The 21,737-nt window shown below is 37.9% G+C and overlaps 1 protein-coding gene across 1 annotated transcript; it reads left to right on the forward strand.

Annotated features, from left to right (window-relative positions):
- Positions 1–9,410: 9,410 nt before the first annotated feature.
- On the forward strand, positions 9,411–10,112 carry LOC117338629. The gene has a single exon (XM_033899986.1). The coding sequence runs from the start codon at positions 9,411–9,413 to the stop codon at positions 10,110–10,112; it is 702 nt and encodes a 233-aa protein (XP_033755877.1).
- The last annotated feature ends 11,625 nt before the right edge of the window (positions 10,113–21,737 follow it).

Below are 21,737 nucleotides of genomic sequence, written 5' to 3' on the forward strand. Positions count from 1 at the left end.
AATCCGTAATGATAGTTCTAATAATTCTCATTAATTTAAGTAGCATCTCAACAAATAATAGTAATAAAATGTACATGTTCACTAATAATGTAAAAATAATATAATTTTGAATAAGTTTGTTGCTTTTTGATTTATTCTCAACCAACTGATACAGACATACACTTCAAATGCATTACTTGCTTGCTTGATGATGAAAAGCCAATTCCTGCAAAAAATTATGAAAATATCATTTGTAAGTAAGGTTTCACTAACTAACACAAGCTGATTAATCATTTTTGATAGGAGTTTTTCTTCATATCGTCATAATCAAGGTGAACAATATCCATCTTTAATAGTTACGGGTTTTTTTACCTAAAGCCTATTTCATTCAGTCTGTACGTAAGAGTTTACAATAAGTTATTAACAAGAAATAGTATATAACATTAGATATATTACAAGTTTATCCTGTACTGTTATATCATCTGGCTCAGCTGAATAGAAACAATAAGAGTATATAAAAACAACACTTTTTCTAATAATGGTTCAACCAAAGTCCTCACTAATCGAAAAACTTTTTAAGGGCTATATAAAGTCTGATACATGAAGTATGGTATCTCTCTTTTGTTTATCATTACAACTATGTAATAGGATATGGTATACACAGGTGATTATTCGTACAATGATTTACATTCTATTGGAGGATCTAGCAAATATTATTACGTAAGTGCATTAAACAGATAGTGTGAAGCAGTTTCGAAAGATTGAACTCGTAAAATGAAGATTTGATAACGCCCTGTTTACTGTATATAAGATTGAATATTACTGATATCTGAGTCTGTTTATTTCTATTTAACATGGACAGAGCCAAACCTTGTATAATAACAGTACGACACAAAGAGTCATCTGTCTGAAGGGGATATTTGTCTGTGTTTCATCATTAATGGTTGGATCGAAATGATCTTGGATTTCAATTTTGTGTACATCAGTTCATGACTATTTCGTCTGCAACAGAAAATGATTCTTGAGAGGAAAACCGGCTTATCTTCTGATGCAGTCGACTTAATAAACTATCGTTTTCACTATTTTATGTAAATAGGCATCGGGAAAAATAAACCAGTTTCCGTTGTTGAAATAAAGAAAAGGGTCAAAATTGGATTGATTTAAACTTATTGAAAGAAGAGCTTTCTCGTCAATATGTGAAAAATATGCAAGTATTTCCGGTTCCTTTGATCTGTCACAAGGATGTTACTTTGAGATACGATATTTTACATGTTGGATGGACAGAATTTTAATTAATGAGAAGCATATATTTTATTTTTGATTTAGTATCAATTTTGTTTAATCATGTTTTAGATCGTTAAACTTATGGGCAACACATTCAACACACTAGATCTGACAATGACAATGTAATTTCCACCAGTCAAAATAATTGAATGAAGACGTCTCATGGAGGTATTTTTATGTTAAGTTCCAGAATATTATCCAATTTTTCATCTCTAGTATTAAAGCATAATCCAAAACTGGTTATTTATAATTTGAACGTAACACTGTGCATATTCCACAACAGTATATATTATTACATGTATATTACTGAATAAGAAAATGTTAACTAGACAATAGTTATAAAATCAACGAAACTTCCAACAAATTTGTTGGGTAATTTTTCATGCAAAAACAAGAAAAAACATATTTCATTATTATTTTTTTTATATCTTTTAAAAATGACAGTTTAATGAGATACCTTACAGCTTCTTGATTGCATCTATATTGACCGTTCGCATCTGAGAAGGGCTTTGGGTTCTGTCCCCTGGACGAGACATACCAGTCTTTTAAAAATGGTAGTTACTACTCCTGCTTAGCGCTCATTATATACAAGGAGTGGGACGAATGGCTCGCCCATTGTCAGTATAATGTCACCAGATAGGGTCTAATGCTGGGTGTCTTCGGACACACCACAGCCTCCCAAAACACACATACGCACTCACCACATGCATCTATATCGCCCGTACAGGAGGCCGTCCTTAAATGACCTTAGCTGTTAATAGGACGATTTGATTGTAATTTTGTCATATCAATTAACATATCTCTATAATCACGATGATCAGCTAATACATGCAATACTATCATTATACATTGTATTACTATTTCTGATATTATTAAGATAAACATGGATGGAATCGGGTGTAAAAAAGATATTAAAGAAGATATTAGACCAGGAAAAAAGGTGTATAACAGTGTATAATCTGACAGATTATCATGTATTCATCAACGGATATTTAAAAAAAAGTATGTTCTTATATACGATGTTTATCCAACGATCGCTGATGATGGCATTGAATGCGACTGTCTGACTGACTAATAAGGCAGATGTAAATATATCGCAAGATAGTTTTAATAAATATCGAACAAATACTTAAGAGAAGAGTTACACTCCAATTAGAACATCTATGGTCATTCTCACATGAACATCTAGATTTTAATTAGATTGGAAGAGGTATAACATATCATCAGACTTTTGGTATTTAGCTAGTTTTTCCAGCAATTTCTGCAACGACTCCGTCTGTTGTTTTGTACTTTTTTTTCATTTTCGTTCCTCTGTTGCTTCTTTTACTGTATTTTCTCCTATTCTTTGCTCGTTGCTTTCTTGGTGTCATCGATTTCTTCCCTGCCTTCCTCGGAGCAGTTACCTCCGGAAGGAGCCATGTCGGAATTAAAGGCAACGAACTTGTTGACCGCCAAGCAAAACATGCTTTAAATCTGCAGCAAACAAATCTCAAAATACCATATACAGATTTCAAATATATAATTAGTTCTGCCTCCAGAGTAAATGGCAGCAAAGCTGGTCTCTCGATACGAACAACAAACGTTTTAAAGTACAACCGTAACTTAAACCGTCCACTCCGGGTCGGAAGGATCGTAGAGGGGAAATAATCCTCTCTCAGCTCCGTACCGGGCACACATATCCTACTCATTCATTCTTTTTAAAATGAGAAGATCAATCAATATGTTATGCATGTGATGCTCAATTCACAGTGGAGCATTTTTAATAGAATGTTCCGATTTCAGGCATATTCGTGATAAATACTTTCGAGTCCCGGATATGAAAACCCTTTTCAGTTCCGTGGATTCTTAAACAATATTAAGCTACTTGAAAGAAATCGATATCTTTTACCTTACTCCATTTGACGTTCTATATATATCACAAAGTTCACATAATTTATTCGTATATATATATATATTACCATTTTTAACCAACCATTTTTTATCATAATTATCTAAATATACAATACGAATGATTTTTAACATAAAAAATCAAAACGATATTATTGTTTGGCCATACATGACCCTAGTTGTCGATTGGCCGTAAAACTCAAACAAACAAACCTCAGGAAGGAATATTTTATCAATATCTGAAGACCATATTGAATGCGGTATTTCAGGATGCGCGACATTGACACTAATGCATGTACCCTCCGAAGGATCGGGAATAACGGACGATCACGTGTTTTCAAAGGTACAAATGGCTGAATTTGGCCAAGTGCATTATCCAGACCTAGGTGTTGTAGGGAGATAACATTGAGGTTGACAATGGATTGATTTTGAATTACATTTTTAATATAGCTTATTTATACATTTCATTAACACTCGTTAAGTCTCCTTGTGATAGGCCGGAACTTTTGTCGATTTATAGTGCTACCTCCCTGAAGCATACTGCCGAAGACACTCAGCAGCACACCCCACCCGGTCACATTATACTGACAACAGGCCAACCAGTCGTCCCACTCCAAATATGCTGAGCGCTAAGCAGGAGTAGCAACTACCATTTTTAAAGACTCTGGTATGTCTCTGCAAGGGGACATAACCCAAAGCCTTCCTCACAGGGGCGAACGCTCAACTAAAGGCCAAAAGTGAGGCATTGTCAAGGGAGACATTAGGAAAAGAAAGTTGTTCAGAAAGAATAGAAAAGATAAGATCCCAAATTTAGTCGCCTCTTACGATCATGCAATGGGGGCAGCAGGTACAATTCTTACGCGCTACCTGCAGGGTAGTAACGGTACAGAACTGCTACTTAGTAAAACGTTACGGTACAGAACCGTTACATGGTAAAACGTAACGGTACAGACCGTTACTTAGTAAAACGTAACGGTACAGACTGTACTTAGTAAAACGTAACGGTACAGACTGTTGCGGAGTGGACATTTTTTACAATTTTGACCCTTTGGTAGCCTCGACCAAGTGTTTGGTGAAAAGTTTGAACATCAGTGGTTTTCTGTTCAAAAGCATGTATCCATTGCACAACAGTTTTTATCCGATATGAGATTTTTAAAAAGACATACCGAAGGCACGGTACAGACATAGTAAGGATTCCCCAAAGCACGTATATCTCTTATATATCTGGGCTGGGACACCAGTTTGTATCTTCAAAATCGGTCATGTTGTTTTAAAACAACCTTTAAAAAAGTGTATAAGCGGGACATTTCAAAAATGGGTGCCGTTCTGGAAAAATCCGAATTTCTGAATCTTTAACTGTACAGACATTGAAAACCATGGACACGGATTTGATGCTATCTATGGATAAATTCAAAAACTTTTTTTTTTATAAAGCTATCTTATGAGAGAAACCTTATCTGTTGATTAATCATTCGGTACATATCAAAAATTAAAATCTAGTCAGTGGTTTTTTTATTAAAAAAAAACAAAAAAAAAACACTGAAGATAGAATGGTACCCTGCTAGTAGGCATTTTATCGTTACGATCAAAATATAGTAACCATATGACACAGCGATGATTTTTTTTATATTTCAGAACATGATTTAACTGTTTTATCATTTATCACATATATACTTTCTTCTTCTTAGGTTGATTCACATACAAAAAAATGCTGTCTACATGTGTTTTTTTTTTTTTTGCCTCGGACAGAAATTGTCCCGAATTTGGAGAATCACCCATAAATGAAACAGTCAAATGACGTTATTTAAAGTAAGAGGCGCTTATATAATTAAAGTAGTGAAAAAATATCGCAAAACGATGAATTACACTGATATAGATATGCGTAATTTATATATTATAATATTTCGCCATAATGTCGTTTTCCCCCCAAAAGGTGAAGCTAGAAATTGAATAATGTACCACGAGAATGTCTTGAACCTAACACTCTATTCATAATCATCATTTATCTTACAAATCCCTGTGCCTTGAATGATGTTAGCCTACCTCAAATGATGATTTAGTCATTATAAAATGACTCTTGAACTCTCCCAGCGAATAAACTCGGATTACTTCTTCGAAGTAATTGAGGATCCGTGTGGGGTCCATGCGCTCATGTTTAAGTAGGCCTACCAATTGTAAAGCGGCATTGGTAGATCTTATAATTGCTGATGAAGCATTTGTAAATGAATCTAAGTTAACAGTGTCGTCTGCCAGCTCGTCCAAAACCAATATTCTTAATATGTCCTCCATATTGGCGGCCATATTGAAATTGTTTTTCGCGAGCGCTGCGTTCATTGAGCACAAAACGTTCGCCAACAAAACGCCCGCGAACGTTCTCGCTACCGAACGCACCTCTGGTGGAAATGGTACGCACGTGGGTTAATGTTGCATCCCATTCATGTCAAATATACTTTGTTATACATTGTTGCAACTTTTACATTTCGATGACGTCACATTGTTAACAGATCCCGCGTTGTATCACCACTGCCTGACACGAAGGCTTCATTCTGTGTATTTTAGTGTTTTTGTAAGTTTTCTTATATTTCAATTGATCAGGTATGGTAAAACAATCTCAACCTCAATCAATATGTTTTGTGATTGCAGTTTTTAATTAAAAAAAACGGCATGTTGCGCATAACACTTCAACTTACACTTGGTCGGTGCATTCGTAATCGCAGCTTGGATCGGTTGTCATGGCAACGATAAGGACACAGTGTTGAATCTACAAACTTGTATGTACAACGGAAAACTGCTAACTATACTTCATTCCTTTGGAAAGTGACGTCATCCTTTACAATTAACCCTGATCTTTCAATCTGACCGCCAAGCAAAACATGCTCTAAATCTACAACAAACAAATATTAATATACCATATACATATTTCAAACCTGTAATTAGTTCTGCCATTCAGAGTAAATGGCAGCAACGCTGGTCTCTCGAGACAAGCAACACGCTTTTTAAAGTACAACCAAAACTTAAAACATCAACACCAAGTCGGAAGGATCGTAGAGAGGAAATAGTCCTCTCTCGGCTCCGTACCGGGCACACATATCCTACTCATTCGTTCCTTTTGAAACGAGAGGATCCACCGGTGTGTTATGCATGTGATGCTCAATTCACAGTGGAGCATTTTTTAATAGAATGCTCCGATTTCAAATACAATCGTGATCAATACTTTCGAGTCACGGATATGAAAACCCTTTTCAGTTCCGTGGATTCGAAAACAATATTTAGCTACTTGAAAGAAATCGATTTATTTTATAGACTTTGATGTCTTTTACGTTACTCTCTTTTGACGTTCTATTTATATCACAATGTTCACATAATCTATTCGTACATATATATAATTTACCATTTTTAACCAACTTTTTTATCATAATGATCTAAATATACAATACGAATGCTTTTAAAAATGACAAATTTTATCTGATTTTAACGTTAAAAATTAAAAACGATAGTATATTCTTTGGCCCTAAATGACCCTAGTTGTCGATGGGCCGTAAAACAAACAACAAACAAATCTTTCAATCTTCGGTAAGAAAATCAACTGGACAAATACTCGCCGGAGATCAATTTATCAAAATGAAAATCTTTTTTGATCGGAATATTACCATTGTACAAAACACTCAAAGCCCGAAGAATAACCTTTTTTTTTAAATAAAAGTTTTTTGAAAATGTCACTTCGTTTCGAAGTGGGAAAATAAATCGCTGCCAACGACTATCAATACGAGTATGCTCAGACAAGTTCAGGTTGCGATTAGCTAAGGGATTAATCGGCGAGAAAATAAAGATACGGCGAGGCAGCCAACGTCATCAAACAAATCGTATGAATATGAGCATCTGAAGCATTGTCAAGGGAGATATTAGGAACAAGAAAGTTGGTAAGAAAGAAGAGAAAAGATAGATCTCAAATAGGATTAGGGAAATCGATGGTAATTTCAGCCATAATGGGACGAGAGAAATCGTGAGTGATTTCAGCCATAATGGGATGATGGAAATCGTCTGTAGTTTAAGCCAAAATGGGATGAGGAAAAACCTTAGTATTTCAGCCTTAATAGGTTGAGGGTAATCGTTAGAATTTTCAGTCATAATGGTATGAGGGAAATCGTCTGTTCAGCCGTAACGGAACGAGGTCAACCGTAAGTTGTTTCAGACATAATGTGACCGGGTGGGGTGTGCTGCTGGGTGTCTTCGGCAGTATGCTTCTGTGAGGTAGCACTTTAAATCGGCAAAAGTTCCGACCTACCACAAGGAGACTTCACACGAACATACTGCAGCCTCCCAAAACACACATACGCACTCACCACACGCATGCATGTCGCACGCACGGGAGGCCGTCCATTAATGACTTTAGCTGTTAATAGGACGTTAAACAAAATAAACCAAACCAATTCAGACATAATGAGATGAGGAAAATCGTTAGTAGCTTCAGCAATAATGAGATGAGGGAAATTGTTTGTAGCTTCAGATATAATGGTATCAGGGAAATCGATAGTAGGTTTAGGTAGCTTCAGGTATTAGCTCTTTCAAATCGATTTTGAAAAAAATTGTGACAAAAGGAACAGTTGGAATGATACAGATGGGGTCAAAGATTCAATTTTGGAAAGAATTGAGTTGAAAATTCAGTACGTTAGTATTTATCTCACAAGTAATCATTATTATCTAAATTTGCTTTTTCAACAACTGAATCTTAAAAATCCGAATTACGAACAAGTGGTCTAGATGAGAACCAATCTAATTAAAATCTAGGTGGTCATTCTCACTACGTTACATGAACATCTAACGACATCCCATAAGGGGTCACGTTCTGATGTGCGAAAAAAATCGACAAATTGACAATTCGTCCTAGAAGTGAAATACGCACATCTTAAAGGTCATCAGTGAAATATATTATAGTAAATCCGGAAATTTTTACCCGGATTCCGTATCTGTTAAGTATGTACTCAACCGGAAGTTGAATAAAGTTGGGAAGCGGACATGTTGTTTGTGAAGATATTACATTGTGTCAGATGAGAATAAATCCAAGCACATCGGACATCCAGATAGGAGCTGCTCTGAGAAAATTCGGTTAAAGTGATATTCACAAGCTGATTAACATTTACCATAACGATGGCACACAGCACAGTAACCCGAATTTTATCCATCCGATACAAACTCATGTGCTCCCGAGTCGGAAATGTACAAGCGTGATTTTTCGGTTTATTTACAAGCTATTGGTCTTGACGACAAACCTGGGAAAAGAAAAGTCGGCGTATTACTTTCAAGCATGGGTCGAGAAGCAATCCGCATTTACGATTCATTTGTTTGGGCACCGGGCGTACAGGCGGATGCAGACAATAGTATTGCTGAGATCCCTGCCGAAGACAAACACGATGTGGAGCATGTTTTTGCAAAATTTGACCAACATTTCGGTGTACATTATTATCGGAACATCAAGAGACATGAGTTTTTAAACACAAAACGTGGAACGCTTACAATCATGGATTTCATTGCCGATTTAAAACGGAAAGCGGAACGGTGAGAGTACGGAGATCAAAAAGGGTCTAATATGCGCTATGATAAGAAATGGCGTTAATGACAGTAAATGCTCAGAGAAACTCATGGATATTCCATCCAGAGACTTGACACTAGACAAAGTCATACAGGTTTGTAGGCAGGTTGAGCTTACAACTGCTCATCTTAAATCACTACAAGAAAATAAAGAAGACAATAAAATAGATAAAGCAAATGTTTATTCACCAAACCGAGTTACATCAAACTCTGATTACCCCAAACGACAAGGTTATGCAGGCAGGCAGCCATTTTGTGACATCATGGGTATCGAAATTGTCCTGCATATAATCAGCCATGTCTGGCATGTGGAGTAAGGGGACATTTCAAGAAATCAAGGCTGTGTTGGAACAGTGATAGAAATAAACAATCAACTTTTCAAAATAGAGGGAGAAGTCGAAATAGAGGATCAGAGCAAAACTCGAGACGTCGGTCAGCGCCACCACACAAACAATCACATGATATGTGACTGTGACCAAGGACGTGGTAGTTCAACTCAATGTAAAAGGGAAACAGTTGTCTGTTATGATTGACAGTGGGGCAAGGTGCAATATATTGTCCCGCAGCAAGGAAGAATCATTTCGGAATATTTCGCGAATCGAGCCAAGTGACACGATAATTAACGGGGTCAGCGGAAACTCGATGCGAGGATATGGCAAACTTTCACTACCATGTCAATACAAAGAAACGCGAAAAGACTTAGAATTTCAAGTCATCGAAACAGATGGGATAAATCTGTTAGGGCGAAACGATTGTACAAATTTGGGGCTCATAGCCAGAATCAACACATGCACACAGTGCGCGAAACAACCGAGCAAATAATAAATCAATACAGTGATGTCGTAGGAGATGAAATAGGGTGCATTCCGGGAGTGTATGAGGTGAAAGTAGACAAGTCTGTGAAACCCGTAGCACCAAGACCAGTTCCAGCGCCCATCCGTAGTCAGCTGAAGAATGAGTTAGATCACTTAGTGAAGTGTGGAATCATAAAACCTGTGAACAAACCAACAAAGTGGGTCAACAGTATGGTGGGGTACTACCACATAAAACTGGCAACGGAGAGTTCGTATCTAACAACATCCAACACTCCGTTTGGACGATACAGATACCTGCGTATGCCAATGGGAACAAAGTGTTCCAGTGAAGTAAATCATTTCGGTGATTTAGAAGGAACAGAATTCGTAGTTGATGACATCCTGGTTCACGGAAGAACATTGGAGGAACATAACGCAAGACTGAAGGCGGTTCTTGAGAAAGCTCGTCAGATAAATCTGAAACTGAACAAGTCAAAATGTGTTATAGGCAAGTCTGAAGTAAACTACGTGGGTCATACTTTGACAGGTGACGGAATGAAACCTACAGAACAGCCATAGTGAACATGAAAGAACCCAGTAACCACAGCGAGCTTGAAACTGTACTAGGCATGCTGGCATATGTGACAAAGTTCACATATAAAGTGTTTGATATTTGTGAAATGTATACATGTACATGTGTTATAATTATTAATACAATCTAATAAATATGTAAGGTATTTATTATTGAGGTATAAGGCCCTTGCGACCTTTTACCTGCGTGCGTGCGTATATATATTCGTTACCGGCGATCCCGTGCGCGGTGTTTTGTTTGTATATTGGTATGTGTATGTCTTTGTACCTGTTAGTATATTTCACTGACGAACGTGACATGTGACTGTGACAAACTTGTTTGATTCGTTCAAAGTTTCTATCTTTGGTTTTAGTCTTTGTTTCTTTGTGTTTCGGTACATTTGAATTTCGACGTCGTTGAAGCCAGAGCTAGGTTTTCGAATTCATCTGTCACCATATAGAGTCGTATTCTTGTATTGGTAAGTTTGATATTTTTCTTTAGTTGTTTTCCCCTGTTTCTGTTTCTGTAAGAATGATATTTGAAAGTTATAAATGATAAGATCACGTTTTCCATATTTTTAATACTTTGAATAAATAAACGTATGTGTACTGTACACGGTCATCGTACAGCAGAGATATTTTTATAAATGTAATAGTGTTCATATTGCAACTATTGGTTTGGTTTGGTTTGGTTTATTTTGCTTAACGTCCTATTAACAGCTAAGGTCATTTAAGGACGGCCTCCCGTGCGTGCAACATGCATGTAGGTGGTGAGTGCGTATGTGTGTTTTGGGAGGCTGCAGTATGTTCGTGTTAGGTCTCCTTGTGATAGGCCGGAACTTTTGCCGATTTAAAGTGCTACCTCACTGGAGCATACTGCCGAAGACACTCAGCAGCACACCCCACCCGGTCACATTATACTGACAACGGGCGAACCAGTCGTCCCACTCCTTTTATGCTGAGCGCTAAAAAGGAGCAGCAACTACCATTTTTAAAGACTCTGGTTTGGTTTGGTTTGGTTTATTTTGTTTAACGTCCTATTAACAGCTAAGGTCATTTAAGGACGGCCTCCCGTGCGTGCGACATGCATGCGTCTGGTGAGTGCGTATGTGTGTTTTGGGAGGCTGCGGTATGTTCGTGTTAAGTCTCCTTGTGATAGGCCGGAACTTTTGCCGATTTATAGTGCTACCTCACTGAAGCATACTGTCGAAGACACCCAACAGCACACCCCACCCGGTCACATTATTCTGGTATGTCTCGGCCAGGGGACAGAACCCAAAGCCTTCCTCACAGGGGCGAACGCTCAACTAAAGGCCAAAAGTGAGGCAGTGTCAAGGGAGACATTAGGAAGAAGAACGTTTGTAAGAAAGAAAAGAAAAGATAAGATCCCAAATTCAGTCGCCTCTTACGATCATGCAATGGGGGCAGCAGGTACAACTCTTACGCCCTACCTGCAACTATTGTACAAGTGTGAAAACTATACTTTATTATTGTAGTTTACATCTGTTGTGCGGTATGACAATCATGGAAGTGAGCAGTGTTTAGCCTTATGTTGATGCACTATACGTGTTGTAAGTGTGTGATTTTATATTACCGAGTAATCGTCATTATCTGTAATATTTTATCGTGTTAGCGTTGTGTTGGAAATACTATTTATTTATATGTAATTGTACGCCTGATCTATTGTTGTATGGCAGATGTATGGTTTGTGAATGAAACTGATTATGTTTTATTATGTATGTTTCAGAACGTGGGTTTTTGAGAAATAATAAAACCTTTTATATAAAACGAACCCAGCGGCATTGTCATCATTTCAGGACAAATTACACCCCGCTACACCTTAGTGAGTTCAACGCTCCTCTTCGAGAGATAAGAAATACAAATAATGGACATGGAACGAATCAGCGAGGAAAGCTTTCCAAAATGTCAAGGACGCGCTAACCTCTACACCGGTCCTGAAATACTTTGACGAACATAAGTCTGTACGTGTGACAGTTGACGCGTCGATAAAAGGTATGGGTGCGGCATTGATTCAGGATGGGGGCATTATAGCTTATGCGTCACGGGCACTGTCAGAAACGGAACAAAGATACACCCAGATTGAGAAGGAAATGCTGGGTGTGGTATTTGGATGTGAACGCTTTCACAAGATGTTATACACCGGGTTCAATCGTACTGACCGGGCGCCGGTGCATACACCGGGGCGTCGATGAATTTTACACCCAGGCAACGATAATTTCTATAGAAAATGAACGCCGAAGACGGATCGGAAGAACGATTGAGACATTTTTAGTTTACCTGGACCAAGAGCGTCTTCGTTGCTACAGGTGTAAAATACGGAAATGTTTAATTTTCCTATTTAACTATTACCAATCAATCCAATAAGATTTGATAATGTCAAAATAATTAATTCCGATAATCTGTGAGATTTACAGTCATTTCGATCGAAGATGTTGCCTTATTTGTTGCATAATTCGTGAATTGCGGCATAATTTGGTCATACCCGCCTACACTGTGGGCGAATTACCAAAAAATGAGGTGTTTTTTCTGTCCGGTATCTTTGCAAGTTATAGCCAATTTATCATATTGTTCCGTGGTCGGGTTATTTTCCTTGAAGGACAGCCTTATCGCATCAAAAAAGATAAAAAAATGTCTCAACCGTTCTTCCGATCCCGTCTTCGGCGTTCATTTTCTATAGAAATTATCGTTGCCCGGGTGTAAAATTCATCGACGCCCAGGTGAATGCACCGGCGCCCGGTCAGTACGATTGAACCCGTTGTTATATGGGAAATCTGACGTAACTGTAGAAACAGATCACAACCCTTGGAACGAATTGTACAGAAGCCAATTCATACAGCTCCCATGAGGACCCAGAGAATGCTCTTAAAATTACAGCCAAACGAATTCAAGCTTGTCTTTGTGAAAGGAAATGAAATAGGGCTAGCTGATTGTCTGAGCAGATTACTACTTGATGAAACTGGCGACAAGGTAATGGACGATGACATGATGATACTTACCGTAGACACACTATCACACATAAATCACAGAAGTATTCAGGAGCAAAGGGAGACGATTCCGAGTTGCAGGAAGTGAAACAAATGATTTTCTCGGGTTGGCCTGAGAGTAAACACGATGTTCTCACAAAAGCACTACCATATTGGGACTACCGAGAGGAATTGTCGACATACAACTGTGTATACAAGGGAGAGAGAACCTGCATTCCTTCAAAGCTCAGGGCTGAAACCCTCAAGGTCATTCACAGTTCTCACATGGGAGTGTGGTAAAATATAAGCAGCGTGTCAGGGAGTTGGTATTCTGGCCTTCCATGGACAAGCAGATTGAGGAGGTTGTTGGACGATGTAGCGCATGCTTAAAATTCCGAAACAAACCAGCCAAAGACCCTGTGGTGATTCAACCACTTCCATCACTGGCATGGAGCAAAGTAGGAGTTGACCTGTGTGAACTTGAAGGACTAGTAATGGTGGACTACTACTCCAACTTCATCGAAGTAGCTCCTTTGCTAAAGGACACCACAACGAAATATGTTGTGAAACACAGAGAACATTGCAGGATATGGAATTATGGACATGTTGATCAGTGAAAACGGGCCACAATTTGCAAGCAAAGAGTTTGAGGACTTCACACTGTCTTATGGCGTAAATCACATTACATCTTTTCCAGGTCACCAGCAAGCAAACGGTCTTGCTGAGAAAGCTGTTAGGAATTTGATCAAGAAATGTTTGGCCACAGGAGATGACATATATATGGCATTACTAGATCTGAACACGCCTAGAGATGACATTGGATCTCTCATGCAGAGGCTCATGGGGCGTCGTGGGAAAACACGGTTGCCAATAACTGAAACACTTAGGAGACCAGAACAGGGTTACATCAAGGCAAACGTAACATCAAAGCTCATGGAATACCGCAAAACTCAGAAACACTATTATGATGGAGGAACTAAGCCACGAGAGGATTTTGAGCGAGGTGATGCCCTTCGGGTATATTCAGAAAAAAGATGGGAACCAGCTGAACTAATAAACAAGACAGAGTATCCGCGGTCATACATTGTAAAGGCAGGCGATAAGGCACGCGAGTACCGTCGAAACAGTGAGTTGTTGATGAAGACCAGGGAAACACCATATATCATCAAACCAGTCGAAAGGTCAAATCATGTGCCAACGATTCCTATCCAAATGACCGTCCAAGCTGTCCGTCCAGTGTGCGAAGACACGATAAACATGCAGATCAGTCAATGTCAGGTCTTGTCGAAAGGTCCAGCATAATAAAACCTGAAACCACAGGGGGTAAATCTGCAATCGCTCCAACAGTACCTCCAGATCCTGTATCAACCACAAAGTCAAAGTCTGGAAGAATTATACACAGACCACGACATCTGAAAGATTTTGTGCTTCATGAACTGTATTTCTTGAGATAGGGTGGATACATATGTGTTTAGGGCACAATATTTACATTTATACTGCATCCCCACTATATAACTTTACCAAGCTCACTTGGAAGTTATGAGTCCATAACTTCCAAATCTTTAGTATGACGTCATTAATATAGTGACGTCATAATTGTCACGTCGGCGATAACGAAAGATGGCTGTTGAAAAGGCTGTTCCGTCTTTGACGATAATAATTTGTTCATTCATTGTCGGAGCAAAATTCCTGGATATAGTCTTTAAAAATCGTTGTCAAATGTAAATATAAGCATTGAACTGCTTTTAGTTGGAAGTTATGGGCTGATGAATGCCAACTGGACAAAGGCAAATTTAATGAAGCGCGCTAAAGCAGTTCAATGCTTAAAAAATCCCTATATGTATCCAAAGACCACGTAGGTCTTCAATACGGGTGTTAATCACAGATTAGTTTAAAATATTTATGATGTTTGAATTTGAAGAAAAAACAAAACTTTATGTTCTTGGTTATAAGAAACAACAATGTTATTATTTAATTATTCTAGTCATGTATATTCTTATATGTTCTTGGTAATGATCAATCATGATCATATCTATATGATAGCAATGTTGCATGTTTAAATTATTGACAATATTCATCCACATCCTCAGTGTAAAAGGATTTATATTATATTAATTGAGTTAAACTGTTGACACTATTTAAAAAAAACCTCAATCCAAGTGACTCTACTTATAAACTGTGCCAAGTGTGAATTGAGACATTCAAGTATATTGAAACTGAGTGTTATAGTTTAAAAATTTATATAAACAAAAGAGGATGCAATATATTATAGTAAATCCGGAAATTTGTACCCGGATTCCGTTACTGTTGTTTAGTATGTACTCAACCGGAAGTTGAATAAAGTTGGGAAGCGGACATGTTGTTTGTGAAGATATTACAACCAGAACGTGACCCCTTATGGGATGTTGTTAGATGTTCATGTAACGTAGTGAGAATGACCTTCTAGATTTTAATTAGATTGATAGAGAACGTGGTTGTAACTCAATATTACCGCAGGTGATTAATGATATACTAGCCACATTAACATTCTATTATGGGTCGGTGTATACAAGACAAAGCTAATTAAGATGCCGGCATCATATGACCCTGGCTACTGCGAGGACGTTCAATCCTCTGAAAAAACCATTAACCATGTGCACACAGAAGTACATCATGCGATATGTTTGGGTGTACTTCTGTTCCAACCAGTCAATTATCGTTACAAAATATACTGTGACGTAAACAGGGTGCAGGATATAGAAAGTTCATGCATATAATTTTGGTGCTAAGGAGATATGTCGACCGTAGAACATCTCTATGAATTTCTACAACCTCCATCTCTCGAAACTTTGGGAAATCATAATAACTGGGACACACCCTCGCATATGGAATGCAGAGAAGCAGGGATGTTACCATTAGGAACTGGGGCATATAAACACCATGGGTAGGGGTAACAAATTGTTGATTTTCTTCAATATTACACAAGTGTGTTTGATATCCGATTACTAGACTGCTCCCTCTTTCTTTATTTTGCCGAAATATTGGAAAAAATCTGACATAGATCCTAATCAAATACATTCAACCAGGATCACTAACGTGAACTGCGTTTGCAGAAAATATGCAGCACTTGAGTTTCGGATGTCAGCAGCATAATCCCAGCAATCCCAATATGATTCCATGGAAAATACTATTTTCTATGTATCATATATTTACATAAAATGAATTCCAGAGAGGCGTGATAAATGGGGCTATGCGATATATAGTAACGCTGGTGAAGACTGAAATAGCCTTAAAGCCATTTGTTGTATCAGATATAGAAATAACCAATATTTATGTTGCAATTACACGATAAATACATACGCCGACGTCAATCTCCAGTCGCTTACGCCTTTCATGTGTCACGTAGTATGGTCGGTCTCCTCGGAATGTAATTAGGGGCTACTTTTCCTCAGACGACAGCTGTCTAGAATGTTATACAAAAAGGACACCAACCTCAGTTTGTCTTCGCAATATAATGAACCCTTCATTATGAGGCTAACCTCTCCATCTGGTCGGTCATGGCTGTAGCTAGACGACGACTTGAATACGTTAGACAATTGTTTGGAGTGTTTGCATAAGAAAAGCCATTACATTATATGACACGGTTCAGAATGACCTAAGTTGTTGATAGGACACTCACTATACAAATCTAGTACACATCGGGTCAAGTCTCATTGAACGACGGCTTACAACATGCATGGCACAGGTCTAACTTCTACGACGATATCCTACATATAAAACCAATTCGCTCTATTATCGCATTTTGTTTGCATTTGTTTAATCATAGTTCTTGGGGATCTTTATCATATAAAATAAATTACCTTATCAATACGAGCTTGGTGGAATAGTTTGTTATCCTTTCTCCCACATTTAATGTCACCTGAGACGAAGTCTCAAGTGACCTATTATAATCGACGTTCTGTCCCCTGGCCGAGACATACCAGAGTCTTTAAAAATGGTAGATGCTACTCCCGCTTAGCGCTCAGCATATTTGGAGTGGAACAACTGGTTCGCCCGTTGTCAGTATAATGTGACCGGGTGGTGTGTCCTGCTGGGGTAGCACACTACAGTAGGACAGCCTGGCCATGGGCATTATTTTGTTAAGCAAATAACTCCTGTATTATGATATGCATAAAAAATGAAAAAAAATAAATGTACACTATAATTGGTATATTCAGTATAAATTTGTTAAAACAAAAATTAATAAATTGGTTCCGGATTTTAAATTTCCGGATTTTCCGCAAGTGTGTTTACACAGGAAATTTAGTTTTGCCTACAGCAAAAAAAAGGATGCCCACAGTAAAGGTGAGATAGCGGGAAAACTTAATTTACAACATATGTCAAAACAAGATTAATTCTGTCTTTGGGATAGACATCTTTAATTTTAAATAGGTTTCAGAAAAAAAATTGTGTAGAGAATTATGGCATTTTTGGTCAAATATCATAATATTTTGCAATTTTTGAGCATTTTTTAAGCTGTTACTATGGTATTCACAGCTCTAAAAATCACAGAAAATATCAGTTAACTTATCCTTCAGAGCCGTATTAAAATTGCAAATGTTGTACAGATTACAAATATATATACTTTATTAGAGTTTATATGTAGGGTTAACTGGCAATGTTTACATATCTAAGACATGTGTCATATTTTTCAAAATTGGGCATTTTTACTGTACGCTGCTACCTGGGTGTCTTCGGCATTATGCTTCAGTGAGGTAGCACTTTAAATCGGCAAAAGTTCCGGCCTATCACAAGGAGACTTAACGCGAACATACCGCAGCCTCCCAAAGCACCCATACACACTCACCACACGCATGCATGTCGCACACACAGGAGGCCGTCCTTTAATGACCTTTGCTGTTAATAGGACGTTAAACAATTCTGAACCGCTGAACCAAATTTAATGAAATTTGACAGGGAGCTTCGTTGGGTAAATGTCAACAAAAATTGTGAAATATATGGTCTCAAACGAATTACATAAACACTTCGGAACAATGACACCAATTATAGTCTTTTCTTGGCATGTGTATATCTACGGGTAGATATGTACCTGTGTTTTCAGTCAATACATGTACTATATAATATGGATCACAATATATTCATTAATTATATTTAAGGAGGCTGTCATGAGTTTTCGATAATGTGTGTATCTAATTTATGTCCTTTATTTATTTTCTTATAGTCATAATATACTCCTGATTCCATTTACCGAGTTTTAATTTCATGGTATGATGCTTTGGTTTGGTTTGGTTTGGTTTTTTAACGTCCTATTAACAGCCATGGTCATTTAAGGACGTGCCAGGATTTGGAGTTGGAGGAAAGCCGGAGTACCCGGAGAAAAACCACCGGCCTCCGGTCAGTACCTGGCAACTGCCCCACGTAGGTTTCGAACTCGCAACCCAGAGGTGGAGGGCTAGTGATAAAGTGTCGGTACACCTTAACCACTCGGCCACCGCGGCCCCTGGTATGATGCAAAACTTCTAAAGCATATGACAATTAATGTTAGGAGAAAGAAGATTGTATAATTTAATACCTGCAGAATACTCACGTACATAAATTTACATCAGTCAGGTACAGTGTACGTGATATGTGTCTGAAATTAAAATACTAATTTAAAAGTAAAGCATACTAAGAATATTTAGCGTTAGACATTGGCTGATAAAACATTCAATGAAACACAAATATTTGATTTTAATTAGTAATACAATGTAATTTTTACGTGTATACCAGGAATTCTTGCATACACACTTAGAACTGGACGTTGGATGATAGATTATTCATAAAAAGCATACATACACAAATAATAATACTTAGCACTGGACAGTGAATGACAAATTACTAATGAAATTAAAACATGCATACACAACTAATATAAACATCGTTGTTATTATGTACATGTAACATTATGCGATAACTGAAATGTTCTGGTACTTTGACATATAACCGTAACATCTGTCACAACTAAAGAAGACAAAACGCAGAAAGCTATTTTATCTTTAATCGATTTACTCCGATCTTCAACATCAGTATCAAACAGAATTATGCCTTTGTAAGATACGAATTCCACATTTAATATTTCTGCATGCGTCCTTATAAGGTATGAATGTATTTGAATGACATTTGCGTTAGGAAGCGCTCTCTGCGATACCTTTTTAGCTTTGATTTCAGGTGATATTTTGTCGCCGTCAGGACCACCACTCTGTCCAGAAACTATTAGTATTTCCGACTTGAACAAGAAAAAAGGCAAGTTTTAACGATTTGTTCATAATCTTACTGTAAACAGTTCTACTCCTAATGGTCACGACGAGTCAACTGGCCCCGAGAGGGTTAACATTTGCTTAAATTTTCTTTTTCTTTTTCTATATGCTGAAATAATAACATTAGCAGTCTGCATCGATGGAAGGATATCTCAAGACTTTCGCCTTAATTGTGAATCCGATGACGATATCTCAAATTACCCTTAGGTAAGATGTGAAGGTTAAGGTTACTTTAGATGATAGAAATGACATCTTCATATGAATATGTAGTTTAAACGTAGGTAGAATTGATATATCAGTTTAATGGTATGTACGTATTAGATCAGACGTGTCCTTTTGTTTCCGGGCTATAACTCCATAACCGTTCAACGCAGCTCTTTGAAACTTTCTGTATATATCAGACTAGTGCCCTTAAGTTGTGCCTTTTGCTATTGCGGACCTTCCATTTTCGGTATTTTTTCTGTCACCATGGACATCTGACCAATCGACGGGTGCACGGACACTTCACGCAATCTTCCCGCCACCGATACTGTAGTACAATATGTATGAGGTCATGCGGCCCTAAACCGGCGCCCGATATTACATATAATATGTACTTGCTGCAAAGCATAATACATTTACGATTACCAATATGGAGACAGCCGTTCCCGGTTTTCCGTCCATCGCAACAATAAATCAATTTAAAACCAAGACCATGTATTGTGTGTAGTATTTCATACCACGACCCAAGGCTTTAATTTGTCTGTCCAGGATGTAAACAAAACCATGAGCGAATTCCGGGTCGAAGGAAACACCAGAATCTGGTAACATAATGGCGGTCAGACTTGTCGCTATCCTTTCATTTTTATTCGAGGACACTGTGGCTATGGAGACGACGAATTTTTTATGGCTATAAGTTCGCCTTCTGTGTAAGTTATTGGTTCCATTTTAGATTAAATGTTTAAATTAGAAATAATAAATGAAGTATGATTAGAACATAGCGATTGCGTTGTTTGTCAAAATGTAAATCAACCGTGTTTTCAGTGATAATAACGTTCTCCGTATCCACGACAAGAAGGGTACTGTAGAGATCAATTAGTAATAACACGAATTACGCCCTAACAATAATTTAGTTTCCCTTATATATAATTGAATACTAATCATATATTAGCATTTATTTGCAAGCTAGCTTCGCTGGCGTACTGTCCGTCAATCGACGATACTCGTGTAAAATTAAAAGAACCTAGTAAACATTCGGGGAGCTCTGCGAACCCTGCCTTGCAAATAGGGCGTACGAATTGTATCTACTGTCCTCAAGTACACAATAAACTGCACTCAATCAAAGGAAATATCGGCGAATGGTCTCCTCGCTACAGAGACAATCGACGAGACGAGGTTGTTCTTGCCGTTTTAGGATGGGCCGTATATATATAACGCAAGTCGGGATATTATGTTCGAGTCTGTTAGTATATGAAATATTTTGAATATCTGAAAGTTATTGATCTGTATCACATGATTAGAGTAACAATAGCCACTTCTTTATTTTAAACTGGTCGTTTTTATGTCATTTTGTCTCGTATCTCTAATCACATTTTTGGCCCTTATGACCTTTATAGTGTTGATGGGCCGTTAAGCACTTCGACTTACTCATTCCATGATCAGAAGAGGCGCCTAAATTTGGGATCTTTTCTCTTCTTTTTAACACTTAGCACTGCCTTTAATTAAGCGCCCCCTACCCCCACCCCTCCAGCTTCATTTCCGAGGAAGGCTTTTTGGGTCTGTCCTATTCAAAACAAGTTACTAATATCCGGCTTAGTGCTCAGCATTTTGGGATCGGGGTTTGCCCGTTGTCAGTAACTATAATGAGACCGGGTAGGGTGTCCTGCTTGTATCATGCTTCAATGAGGTGTAGGACTATAAAGCTGGCATCAGCTCCGCGATAACACAAGGCGACAACCATAAACATACGGCAGCAATACAAAATACACGTGCTTACACCTAACGCTTACACCTTACGCATGTATTCGCCACAGCGGAGGTTGTCCTTGAATGACCTTAGCCGTTGACAGTTCGTTCAACAAAACTTCATTAAACCAAACGATTTTTTCATAATAACGTACTGTTTCATTGACAGGAGCCAGTTTTACAAAATATAATATGTTTTACTTTCGCCTTGGAGACAGTAACAAGGAGGATGACAGAAAGCTAAAGTTTGAATTGAACATCAACAACAGCATTAACGTAATATTCAACATTACACCGGGAGAGTATAAAACAAAGATTGATATTTTATATCCGTGCGTCAAATCATGAAATCCCAATCAGGATATAAAAGGCTGAAGGAGCAAGATAAACCGATGATTTATAGAATTATGTGATGCAGTTCCTTAAGGGTA

This window comes from Pecten maximus, chromosome 11 (assembly GCF_902652985.1).
Source record: "Pecten maximus chromosome 11, xPecMax1.1, whole genome shotgun sequence".
NCBI lineage: Eukaryota > Metazoa > Mollusca > Bivalvia > Pectinida > Pectinidae > Pecten > Pecten maximus.